At 56.1% G+C, this 12638-nt stretch overlaps 1 protein-coding gene across 1 annotated transcript in view; it reads left to right on the forward strand.

Moving 5' to 3' along the window:
- Positions 1–12638, forward strand: part of MYOM2 (myomesin 2) — a 62578-nt gene that overhangs the window by 23529 nt on the left and 26411 nt on the right. Inside the window, exons 6-15 of the mRNA XM_015570590.1 lie at positions 1152–1240; positions 1330–1380; positions 2267–2431; positions 2914–3075; positions 4641–4782; positions 6525–6724; positions 8154–8207; positions 9331–9458; positions 11084–11267; positions 12247–12421. Coding sequence (XP_015426076.1) covers positions 1152–1240; positions 1330–1380; positions 2267–2431; positions 2914–3075; positions 4641–4782; positions 6525–6724; positions 8154–8207; positions 9331–9458; positions 11084–11267; positions 12247–12421 — 1350 coding nt within the window. The remainder of the gene's footprint in view (positions 1–1151; positions 1241–1329; positions 1381–2266; positions 2432–2913; positions 3076–4640; positions 4783–6524; positions 6725–8153; positions 8208–9330; positions 9459–11083; positions 11268–12246; positions 12422–12638) is intronic.

Below are 12638 nucleotides of genomic sequence, written 5' to 3' on the forward strand. Positions count from 1 at the left end.
TGGAGGCCGTGGAGGAGAGGGAATTCAGTGGATGCTTTTCAATGAAGAACAGGCAAGAAACATACAGCCCCGGCCTGTGTAGCTCAGTGGATAGAGCGTCGGCTTGCAGACCAAAGGGTCCTGGGTTCGATTCCAGTCAAGGGCACGTACCTTGGTTGCAGGCTCCTCCCTGGCCCGGGCCCTGGTCTGGCATGTGCAGGAGGCCACCAATCGGTCTGTTTCTCCCACATGATGTTCCTCTCTGTCTCTCCCTCTCTCTGCCAGTCTCCCTAAAATCATTGGGCAAGTATCCTCAGGTGAGGATTAACACAAAGAAACAAACAACAAAACCACATTAAAGTTGCAGAGCATCTTCAAATGCATGGTTTTATTTAATCACCAAAGTCCCCCGAGTGAAGTGAGGCCCTCAGTAGGTGTATTCGAGCAGCTTACAAAACATACTGTTTAGCCCTGGCCAGCTTGCTCAGTGGTTAGTGTGTCGGCCGGTGGACTGAAGGATTCCTGGTTTGATTCTGGTCAAGGGCACGTCCCTCGGTTGCAGGCTTCATCCCTGGCCCTGGTCAGGGTGCATGGAGGAGGCAACCAATCACTGTGTCTCTCTCACATCCATATTTCTCTGTCTCTGCCTCTCCCTTCCACTCTCTCTACAAATAAATGGAAGAAATATCTTCGGGCGAGGGTTAACAAAAGCAATACATACTGTTGGTCCTATATAATAAAAGGCTAATATGCAAATTGTCCCCTTGGGAGTTTGACCAGGAGACCGGGAGTTCGATTGCTCACTATGACATGCGCTGACCACCAGGGGGTGGTGAGGAACATGGAGGGTGGCCAGCGGTGGCAGTGGCAGGGCACTGAGCGAGTGAAGGAAGGGGGAGGCAGGGAGGCTGGGGAACCTGATCGCCGGCCAGGCCCAGGGACCTTACCCCTGCACGAGTTTCGTGCACCGGGCCTCTCGTTTGTTACGAAGTCGGCCCGGACCTTGCCGGGTCTGTACTGAACACCGAGTCCCAGGACAGAGCTGGCGTTCTCAGGCACGTCTTTCACGAACAAAGGACCGAGGCCACCTGGCCGCTTCCCAGGACGCTGTGTTCAGAGGCAGGTCACCTGCTCTGATGGAACAGCTGACAGCCTGGCTTTTTCTCTCCAAGGGCAAACTTTGACGACACCGCCACCTACTCAGCCGTGGCCACGAACGTGCACGGGCAGGCGTCCACCAACGCGGCCGTGGTGGTGAAACGTGAGTGAGCACCCGGGGACGGGGGAGGGTACGGGGGGCACGCCTCACGCCCTTGGGCTCGCTCTGCCCATCACCCCCTTGCCTTTCAGGGTTCCGAGGGGAAGAGGAGCCGATCCACTCCATGGGGCTCCCGATTGGCTGTAAGTCGACTTTTTTTTCCCTTTTGGGCAGAAAAATATATACTGACATAGCACATGGTTTAAAAAATTCTTTTTTCCCCCATATATATTTTTACTGACTTCAGAGAGGAAAGGAGAGGAAGAGATAGAAACATTAATGATAAGAGAGAGAATCATGGATCGGCTGCCTCCTGCACGCCCCACACTGGGATTGAGCCTGCAACCCGGGCCTGTGCCCTGACCAGGATCGAACCGTGACCTCCTGGTTCATGGGTGAACCACTGAGCCACACAGGCCGGGCTAAAAAATTATTTTCTAGAGGTCAGATTTTTTAAAGTTTGAAAAGCTCTCCAAGCTGCATCGTCTGCTGGCGCGTGCTCCGCTGCCATCCTGGGGTGAGACGCGGCACTTTCAATCGGGAAAAAGCCGAATCTAAACCCTTGACGGGCAGACCGGGGCCGCCTTCTGAGTTTAAGGATAGTTTCCTCTTTTTTAAAAATATATTTTATTGATTTTTTACAGAGAGGAAGGGAGAGAGATAGAGAGTTAGAAACATCGATGAGAGAGAAACATCGATCAGCTGCCTCCTGCACACTCCCTACTGGGCTGCAGGCCGACGCTCTATCCACTGAGCCAAACCGGTTTCGGCTAGTTTCCCTCTTTCCGCAAGCCCCGGGCCCCGGGTGCACTGGTGAGGGGCAGTGGACCCAGACCCTGAGCGGCGCCAGGCCTGCCTGGATGGTCATGGGCGGGGCCCACGCGTGGACACACCTGTGCCTCCGCCTCCCGCCGCCCGTCACGGCCCCGTGCTCCCCTTGGCCGCGCCAGCCGTGTCACAGGGAAGGGCCGCGTGTGTCCCCGCGCTGAGCCCGTGAGCCCTGCCCCGACTGCCCTGTTCCCTCCGCAGTGCCCTTGCCGTCCGTGGTGCCGTACATGCACTTCGACGTCCAGTTTCTGGAGAAGTTCGGGGTCACCTTCCGGAGAGAAGGCGAGACGCTCACTCTGAAGTGCACGCTGCTGGTGACGCCGGACCTGAAGCGGGTGCAGCCGCGCGCCGAGTGGTACCGGGACGGTGAGTGGGGCGGCTGCGGCCGGGGGTCTCCCTCCATGTGGTTAATCCTCAGCCAATGATATTTTCCCCTGGATGTTTAGAGAGAGTTGAAGGGAGCGGGGAGACACAGACAGAGAAACGTGGATGTGAGAGAGACACATCGTTGGTTGCTTCCCTCATGTACCCTGACCGAGGCCGGGGATGGAGCCTGCAGCCCTTGTATGGAATCGAACCCGAGAGCCTTCAGTCCATGGGCCGGCACGCTATAAACTGAGCCACACCGGCCACGGCTGGGAAACCATGTGATCTGGGATTCTTCTCGCCTGCGTGGACCTGTGCCCGTGCGGCGGCCACTGCTTCCCCGTCGGAGCCTCGCTTTCTCGTGGCTCTTTGCGAACCTGGCTCTCAGGTCGTGGAGCCCAGGGGACCGTCCCGCGTGGGCACGGTGGGCGCACGGGCCCAGGTGTGAGTGCTCCAGCGCCGACCCCCTCCTGCCCTCGCAGACGTGCTCCTGAAGGAGTCCCCCTGGACACAGATGTTCTTTGGGGAAGGCCAGGCCGCGCTATCCTTCAGCCAGCTGAGCAAGGACGACGAGGGCCTCTACACCCTCAGGATCGTGTCCCGCGGCGGCATCAGCGAGCACCGCGCCTTCCTGTTCGTCAGAGGTCGGTGGGCTCCGGCCGTGGGCGATCCGGGGGCCCGTGGCGGGTTGGGGGGGCCTCAGGGAGATGCAGGCCGGCGGGCGGGGTGGGGCCATGGTTCACTGTCCCACGGCTCCCCGAGCTTTGCAGGGGGTTGGAATGGTCGGCTCCGTGTCAAGAAGCCCTGAGCTTCTAGTCGCTGGGGACGGAGCAGGTCCCGTGCCACTCAGGGCGGTCGCCGCCGAGGTTCCGATGGGCTCGGGTTTTAGACGAGGAAGTGGACTCGGCACCGAGGTCTGGGCGGCTCTGTGGGTCCCGCTGCCGCCGTCGTTCAGCTTCGGAGCGGCCCCCCCACCCCCGCACGGTGGTCACCACCAGCGGGATGATCGAGCGGATGATCGAGCGGAGGGCGGCCCAAACATTGGCTCATAACTTGCTGCAAACAACTCGAAGTTTCATATTCTCTAAGGACTTTGAAATGTCAAAGCATCCAGCATCCTCCATCGCGTTTCCCAGGTGCTAAAAGGCCACATTGTTGCTATTGTTTCTTCTGTGAAATCTTTTTCCTTTTTTGTTTTGTTTTTTTTAGAGAGAGTGGAAGAGAGAAGGAAAGAGAGAGAAACATCGATGTGAGAGAAACACATCGATTCGTTGCCTCCTGCCTGAGCCCTGACCAGGGCCCGGGCTGGGGAGGAGCCTGCAGCAGAGGTACGTGCCCTTGACCAGAATCAAACCTGGGACCCCATGTTCCACAGGCCGACACTCTATCCACTGAGCCAAACTGGCCAGGGCCATTTTTTTTCTTTAATCCTCACCCAAGGACATTTTTCCCTTTGCTTTTTAGAGAGCGTGGAAGGGAGGGGGAGGAGATAGAGAGAAATATTAATGTGAGGGAGACACATTGACTGGTTGCTTCCCGCACACAACCCACCTGGGGCTGGGGATAGAACCTGCAACCCAGATGTGTGCCCTTGATGGGAATCAAACCTGATGCTCTAACCACTGACCAACACCAGCCCGGGCTGTCCCCTGAATTTGGACAGCACGACATCGTGTGGCAGGGTGCCTTCCACGGGCAGTGACCTCCGCTCTGGGTCCAATCACGAGAACTCACTGAGTTGAGCACGTTACAGAGGACAGACAGACGGCGCTGCGTTAGAGAACGCCTAAGTGTGTTGACATGGCCTGTCTGTCCCCCATCCGTCACCGTCAGCGACGCTCAGCCCCTGGGTGTGAGGGTTACACAGGGGCCCTGTCGGGCATCTGGGCATCTGAGTTTGAAGAAGTTGTCAGGGGTTTTTAATTCTCTTTTTATTATGTTTTTATTGGTTTCAGAGAAGAAGGGAGAGGGAGAGAGAGAAACATCAATGAGAGAGAATCATTGTCTGGCTGCCTCCTGCCCGCCCCCGACTGGGGATCGAGCCCGCAGCCTGGGCATATGCCCTTGACCAGGAATCAAACCGTGACCTCCTGGCTCATAGGTCAACCTTCAGCCACTGAACCACACTGGCCGGGCTCAACAGGCTTTCAAATGTCCCCGCCAGGGACTCTCATCACAGGTCACCTCTCCTCTGCCTTCCCCCCACCAGATGCGGACCCGCTGGTCACAGGGGCTCCGGGCGCACCCATGGACGTGCGGTGCCATGATGCCAACCGAGACTATGTCATCGTGACCTGGAAGCCGCCCAACACGACCTCGGAGGGCGCCGTCATCGGCTACTTCGTCGACCGGTGCGTGTCCGTTGCGTCCTTACAGGGCGGGAGTGTTCCTGAAATGTTCCATGAAATACACGGACAAGATATTTGGATGTTTCCTACACTTGGCTCACGACACCATTCTTTAAATATATTTTTAAAATTCATTTCAGGGAGGAAGGGAGAGGGAGAGAGAGAGAAACATCAATGAGGAGAGAGACTCATGGACAGGCTGCCTCCTGCACGCCCCACTGGGGACTGAGCCCACAACCCGGGCCTGTGCCCTGACCGGGAATTGAACCGTGACCTCCTGGTTCACAGGTCGATGCTCAGCCCCTGAGCCACAGCCTCTCTCTGAAATGAGTGAAAACATGTAAAAAATCCCAAACCCGATAAAAACACAGAACTCGGCCGCAGCAGGTTAGCACCTGTGGGTCAGAGGCCTTTCATCAAAAATGCTGCCTAGTTAGGAAAAGAGAGATGATTCCTTTTGAAATGAAGATGCAGCCCTGACACGGAGCTGCTCCAAAGGCTGGTTTTTCAACGTCATTTCCCTGGGAAATCCGACCAGAAGTGTTGGCACTTGAATACTGTATCCCCGCCTCCGGGAAACGGAGGGCGATCATGTCCAGATTTCTGGTCGGGACTTAATGTTTTCTTTTCTTTTTGGTTGATCTTCACCTGAGGATATGTTTTCATTGATTTTTTAGAAACAGTGGGAGGGAGGGGGAAGGAGAGAGAGAGAGAGAGAGAGAGAGAGAGAGAGAGAGAGAAACATCGATGTAAGAGAGAAACATTGATTGGTTGCTTCCCCACACGCCCTGACACGGGCACAGTATGAACCTGCAACCCAGGTAAGTGCCCTTGACAGGGAATCAGATCTGCAACCCTTTGGTGCATGGGCACGCTCTAACCACTGAGCACACCAGCCAGGGTAGGACTTGATGTTTTTGGGAGACTTCCAAATTCCACACGAGAAGCCTGCTAGAAGAATATGCCTCACTGTGACTGGTCCCCCTTTGGGCCATGGGGTGCACGGCCGTTCCCCCTCCGCAGCCTGGGCAGCAGACGGGCCAGGGAGCTTAGGGCACCTGAGATTTTGTGATGTGAGTTTTCAAGAGCTACCGAGGGAGGACGGGTCTGAGATCTGAGATGATTTCCCCAGGAGTCAGGACCTGATCCGAGCCTATACGTTACAGAGGCTTGGGAATATACTCGATATTTCCTAAGTAGCTGTCTTTTAACATTTATTTGTGCTGTTAGTGTAAATCGATATTTTGATGGCGTCCATTTTGCCCATGTGAGATCTTTGCCTGTTATAATTGTTATCTATATGTATAAAAGCCTAAGCGACAGTTCAACCGTTCCACCGGTAGCTGTGACACACACTGACCACCAGGGGGCAGACACTCAACTCACAGGCATGGAAACGTGGAACAGGCTGATGAATCTCAGAGGGAGGAAGGGAGGGGGAATGGGGGAGGGGGGAGGTGAGATTAACCAAAGATCTTGTATGCATACTAGAGGCCTGGTGCATGGATTTGTGCACCAGTGGGGTCCCTAGGCCTGGCCTGTGAGGATCTGGCCGAAACTGGCTCTCCAACATCCCCCAAGGGGTCCTGGATTGTGAGAGGGTGCAGGCCAGGCCGAGGGACCCCACTGGTGCACGAATCCATGCACGGGGCCCCCAGTAGCGTATATACGTCTCAGTAGGTGTACGCTCCCATAGACTCATTACGCTGATGTCCTTGTTACTCTTGACTCTCTTTTCTTTGAAGGTGCGAGGTGGGGACGAACAGTTGGGTTCAGTGCAATGACTCCCCCGTAAAAATCTGCAAGTACCCCGTGACGGGGCTGCTGGAAGGGCGGTCGTACGAGTTCCGCGTCAGGGCGATCAACAGCGCGGGCGTCAGCCGGCCGTCCCGAGCCTCGGAGGCTGTGGCTGCCCTGGACCCTGCTGACCTCACCAGGTTACAAGGTGGGTCCCTAAGAGGTCAGAGTCTGGCCAGGGCTGGTGCCGTGGGGCCGTGTTGTGTGATTCTTCCTTTCTCCCTACCCCCGGCTGTGTCTGAGCCTCGAGGACAACCGTGGGCAAACTACGGCCCATGGGCCGGATCCGGCCCGTTTGAAATGAATAAAACTAAAAAAAAAAAGACCGTACCCTTTTATGTAATGATGTTTACTTTGAATTTATATTAGTTCACACAAACACTCCATCCATGCTTTTGTTCCGGCCCTCTGGTCCAGTTTAAGACCCATTGTGGCCCTCGAGTCAAAAAGTTTGCTTACTCCTGCTCGAGGACATGCTAATGGGTGGGGAGGGCCAGAGAGGGCCAAGGTGTCCCATGATCTCCCGTGGTCTCCTGTGGTCTCCCATGGTGTCCCATGGTCTCCCGTGGTGTCCCGTGGTCTCCCGTGGTCTCCCGTGGTCTCCTGTGGTGTCCCATGATCTCCCGTGGTCTCCAGTGGTCTCCCGTGAATGCCCTGGGGGAGTGGGGAGCCGGGCTCTGTTTATACCTCAGTGCACCTTCCTGCCGCCCTCCACTGGAATCCAGCTACCTGGGCGCAGAATTAGGCTTTGCCAAGCCCACTGAGGGTATAGTTTCAACACACCAGGAGCCAGGTGTTGAAACCGAGCCACTCTATTTTGGAATTTTAATTTCACACGATGCAGGTTCCCCCAGGGGATGGGACCCTTAGTTATGCTCTTAAGGGAGCCCCATGCGTGTCCCTTACCTGCATGGCCTCTCGCGCCTGCTGCAAAGAGCGGAGAAGCGCTGAACATCGTCCAGACCATTTCCACAGAGGCAGCTCTGATGACCTCAGGGCAGGGAACACGCCGTCATCATGGAGCAAAGGCGATTCGTGCCTCATAGGCAATGAGGGAAATGGTGCTTTTAAAATATATTTTATTGATTTTTTACAGAGAGGAAGGGAGAGAGATAGAGAGCCAGAAACATGGATGAGAGAGAAACATCGATCAGCTGCCTCCTGCACACCCCCTACTGGGGATGTGCCTACAACCAAGGTACATGCCCTTGATCAGGATCAAGCTTGCGACCTTCAGTCCACAGGCCAATGCTCTATTAACCAAGCCAAACTGATTAGGGCAGAAATGGTGCTTTTTAAATATTTTTATTAATTTCAGAGAGGAAAGGAGAGGGAGAGAGAGAGAGAGAGAGAGAAACGTCAGTGATGGGAGAGAATTATTGATCAGCTGCCTCCTGCACGCCCCCTTCTGGTGATGAATCCTGCAACCCGGGCACGTGCCCTGATGGGAATCAGACCGTGGCCTCCTGGTTCATGGGTCACGATGCTCAACCTCTGAGCCACACCGGGCGGGCAAAATAGTGCTTTTTAAAGACACCCTTGGATGTCAAATTTAGCATCAACCTTTCTCTCTGCAGCCGTCCGTTTGGGGGAAGATAAAGAAATTGTGATCTATCAGGATGACCTGGAAGGTAAGTCGCTCTCACCCCCCGGGACTGGGTTGTAATTCGAGGCAGAGGAGAGAGGGGAAGCAGCTGGTGACAGGGACACCCTACAGTAAGTGTGACACCTGTGGGTCAGACCTGCACACTTGAGGCCTGGGAAAGCTGAAAACACAAGACAGAATGAGGGAGTGAGCCTAGGCGTCCTGTGGCCAATCGTGGACACTGTTGTGTATGTGGGTCCAGGGTGCATTGCTTTGGGGACGGGGAGAAGCAGCCAAACCGGCCCCGAGGCTTGAAGAGTGGGAGCTGGTTCCTTCTCACACCGCCCGTGCCTGGGCCAGCGCTCAGCATTGTCCGGGCAGCAGGGTCACTTCTGTTTCACTAACGGACTGGCCTCAGCCCTCCCATCACATCCCTGTCAGACCCTGCGAGTGCTTCTCCACCTCCTCCCGCAGCCGCCGGGAAGGAGGGGCTCGCGTTATCGGTCCGGGCCCATAATCGGAGGACAAGCGTGAACATTTAATAAAAAATAGTTTGTTGCCCTACCCGGTGTGGCTCAGTGGATAGAGCGTCGGCCTGTGGACTGAAAGGTCCCAGGCTTGATTCTGGTCAAGGGCGCATGCCTGGGTTGCAGGCTCCACCCTAGTAGGGGTCATGCAGGAGGCAGCTGATCAATGATTCTTTCTCATCATTGATGTTTCTATCTCTCTCCCCCTCTCCCGTCCTCTCTGAAATCAATAAAAAAAAAATAGTTGGTTAACGTGGAGCCGCCGCCTAAGGTTATGCACTTCGAGCTCCCCTCCCAATGGCCTCGGCCCCACCGCGTCCCCAGAGGCCCCCTCGGGGAGTCCGCTGGTTGGTGTTCCTATTTGCTCCTGAACGGTGCTCAGCGGCCGTCCCTTCTCCAAACCTCGCCCCAGGGCAGCCCAGGCTGCGGTGGTTCCTGGTGGCCGATCCCCACCCCCAGGCCCAGCAGGAACCCTGGCCGCTGGCTGGCTCCTTTCCTGGGAGCTGGTTCGGGGCAGAGCTGGAATGCGTGGTCTTTCCCGGGCCTGCCGCCTCGGCTCCGAGACAGTCCGCCCAGCGTGTCCACTCCCATGTGGGCTCCTCCGTGTGCCCCGCCCGTGCTCACTGCTGTCTTCCCCTCCAGGCGACGTGCAGATCCCGGGGCCGCCCACCAACGTGCACGCCTCAGAGGTCAGCAGGACCTATGTGGTCCTCAGCTGGGAGCCCCCCGTCCCCCGGGGCAAGGAGCCCCTGACCTACTTCATTGAGAAGGTACGGCTCCCCTCCCGAGACTACCCATCGCTGCGGCCGCTCTGTGTCTTGGAGGCGGGGGAGGCTGCCGGCCCTGAGGGTGATTTGTTCAGAAGCCGCGTGGCCACTGGGTGGCGACCCTGTAGAGGGACTCCCACTTCAGGTGGCCGCCGGTCAGGCAGGCCTAGCTCTGGACAGAGAGAGAACCAGCTGTTGGCCTGCCCAGGCTTTCTCAGTGGTTGGAGTGTCCGCCCATGGACTGAAGGGTCGCGGGTTCTATTCTGGTCAAGGGCGTGTACCTCGGTTGCAGGCTGGGTCCCCCCTCTGGTTGGGTGCGTATGGGGAGGCAACCAGTTGATGTGAATCTCTCACATTGATGTTTCTCTCCCTCCCCCTCCCTCCCTACACTCTCTCTAAAAAACAACGGGAAAAATATCCTTGGTGAAGATGAAAAACAACAACAACAGAAACAACAACAAAAAGAAAGAAATAGCTGGCATGTTGTGGCCCTGGAACACACCTATCACATGCACCCCCACACGCACACACACACGCATGCACACATAGACACACATGCATCCACAGGCACTGGCACACAGACGCACATGCATCCACAGACACACACGCACCCACAGACACACACACAGACACACATGCATATACAGATACACATGCACACACAGATACACACAGACACACCACAGACACACATGCACATATACACATGCACTGCCCACAGACACACATGCACATATAGATACACATGCACACACACAGACACACATGCACCCACAGACACACACACAGACACACATGCATATACAGATACACATGCACACACAGATACACATACATGCACAGATACAAACAGACACACCACAGACACACATGCACATATACACATGCACCCCCACAGACACACATGCACATATAGATACACATGCACACACACAGATGCACATACACACACAGATACACACAGACACACACATGCACACAGATACACACACAGGCACACATACAGATACACATGCACACACAGATATACCCAACAAAGCGTACACCCTCTCCACGTGCCGTGCATCCCGTTTCACAATCACCTGCCCTTGCACTCGATGCGCAGGTGTCAGCTGCTGCCGTGGGGGGGTCCGCCCTGGGCTGGGGGCTGCCTTGGCAAAGCCTCTGCCGTCAGGAGAAGCTGTAACTGTCTGTGGAACCAAAGTTATGTTACATGATTGCTCGCTTTCGAGTAAGAATTTTACTGGTCAGCATTTTCAGCTTTAAATACTTTCTTACCTTCTCATATCGGCTTCCCTTTCCACACACATCATAAAGACGTTACGAGGGCCCTGTGTCGGGGTAGAGGATGGGCAGCCCACCGTATGATTTGGTCGCTAAGACGGACGCTTCCCTCCGGCCCGCTGGGGGTCGGCCTGTCACAGTCCCCTTCTCCTGCAGTCCATGGTCGGGAGCGGCCACTGGGAGTCGGCCTGTCACAACCCCCTTCTCCCGCAGTCCATGGTAGGGGGCGGCCGCTGGGGGTCAGCCTGTCACAGTCCCCTTCTCCCGCAGTCCATGGTCGGCCTGTCACAGCCCCCTTCTCCCGCAGTCCATGGTCGGCCTGTCACAGCCCCCTTCTCCCGCAGTCCATGGTCGGGAGCGGCAGCTGGCAGCGAGTCAATGCCCAGACAGCGGTCAGGTCGCCGCGCTACGCCGTCTTTGACCTCGCGGAGGGGAAGCCCTACGTGTTCCGCGTTCTGTCTGCAAACAAGCACGGGCTGAGCGACCCGTCGGAAATCACGCCCCCCATCCAGGCCCAGGACACCATAGGTGAGTGGTACCGCGAGCGGCCGCGCTTCCGGACGGGCCCTGAGTAAGGCGGCATCGGGTGCCCGGGACTGTGTTGATGAAGACACTAGCGTCGCACAGGAGTTGTAACTCAAGGAGCCTGAACGTTTCATTTGACCAGAGAGGAAAGCTCCCTCGGCCTCGCTTTGGTCCGTTCTCAACATTTCTCCAAAGTCCCATCTTATGAATGATGAATGGGTCACACATACTTTTAGGCAATGGTCACTTTAAGAAAATCCCAGTCCCACCGGGCCGGCGTGGCTCAGTGGTTGAGTGTCGACCTATGAACCAGGAGGTCACGGTTCAATTCCTGGTCAAGGCACATGCCCGGGTTGCGGCTCCATCACCAGTGGGGGGTGTGCAAGGGGCAGCCTATCAATGATTCTCATCATTGATGTTTCTATCTCTCCCTCTACCTTCCTCTCTGAAGTCAATAACAATTACGTTTATAAAATATCCCAGTCCCTAGATGGACTGGAGTGTTTTGTGTGTATGATTGAGGTTCCTGCTCTGATGATGTCAAATGCTAGACGAGGCGCAGAACCCTAGTCAAATCAGGACATGAGTCCGAGTTCCTTCAGAGACGAACAGGGTGGGATTGTGGCCGATTGCCTCACAGTCGGCAGTTTTCCATCCCAACACAGTTACTGCCCACTTAGCCAAAGCACAGTGTCGCCGGAAGATCCCTCAGTCGTCCGGGTGGAGGGACGGGCGATTTCATGATTGTATCCCCTTTTCTGTGGGGCCAGGTGGGGCCTCGGGAGGACAGAGACGCCTGGCAGGCACCCCTGGGCCCTCTGATGGTTCGCCCACCCTCGTTCTCCTCCTCCTCATCCAAATTTTATCTAAAGGCCCAAACTTGGGCTGCCATGCCCTGTGGACAGAGGGGCTGGAAGGTCGTGGTGTGTCTTCTGAAACCCCAATATCACTGACCATGTACCAATCCGTCTCCCCTGCGAAGTCACCCCCTCTGCGCCCGGCCGGGTCCTTGTATCCCGGGACACAAAGACGTCGGTCGTGGTGGAATGGGACAGGCCAAAACACCAAGAGGACCTACTCGGCTACTACGTGGACTGCTGCATGGTGGGATCCAACGTCTGGGAGCCCTGCAACCACAAGCCCATCAGCTACAACAGGTGTGGCCCCTCTCCCTGCCATCTTAAGGCCCCAGATCACTGCCTGGGGGGGGAGGGGGGGGAGGAGTTCAAGAAACAAAACTGAAATAGGAACCACAGGGCACCAAGGGCAGCATATCCCGTGGTAGACACACCTCTGAGAAGATTGCACAGGATGAGTCTGTCTTGTTCACGGGGTGGGGGTTTTGAAGTTGATGAGCTAGTTCCTAGGCACCTG

This window comes from Myotis davidii, unplaced genomic scaffold (assembly GCF_000327345.1).
Source record: "Myotis davidii unplaced genomic scaffold, ASM32734v1 scaffold807, whole genome shotgun sequence".
Taxonomy (NCBI): domain Eukaryota; kingdom Metazoa; phylum Chordata; class Mammalia; order Chiroptera; family Vespertilionidae; genus Myotis; species Myotis davidii.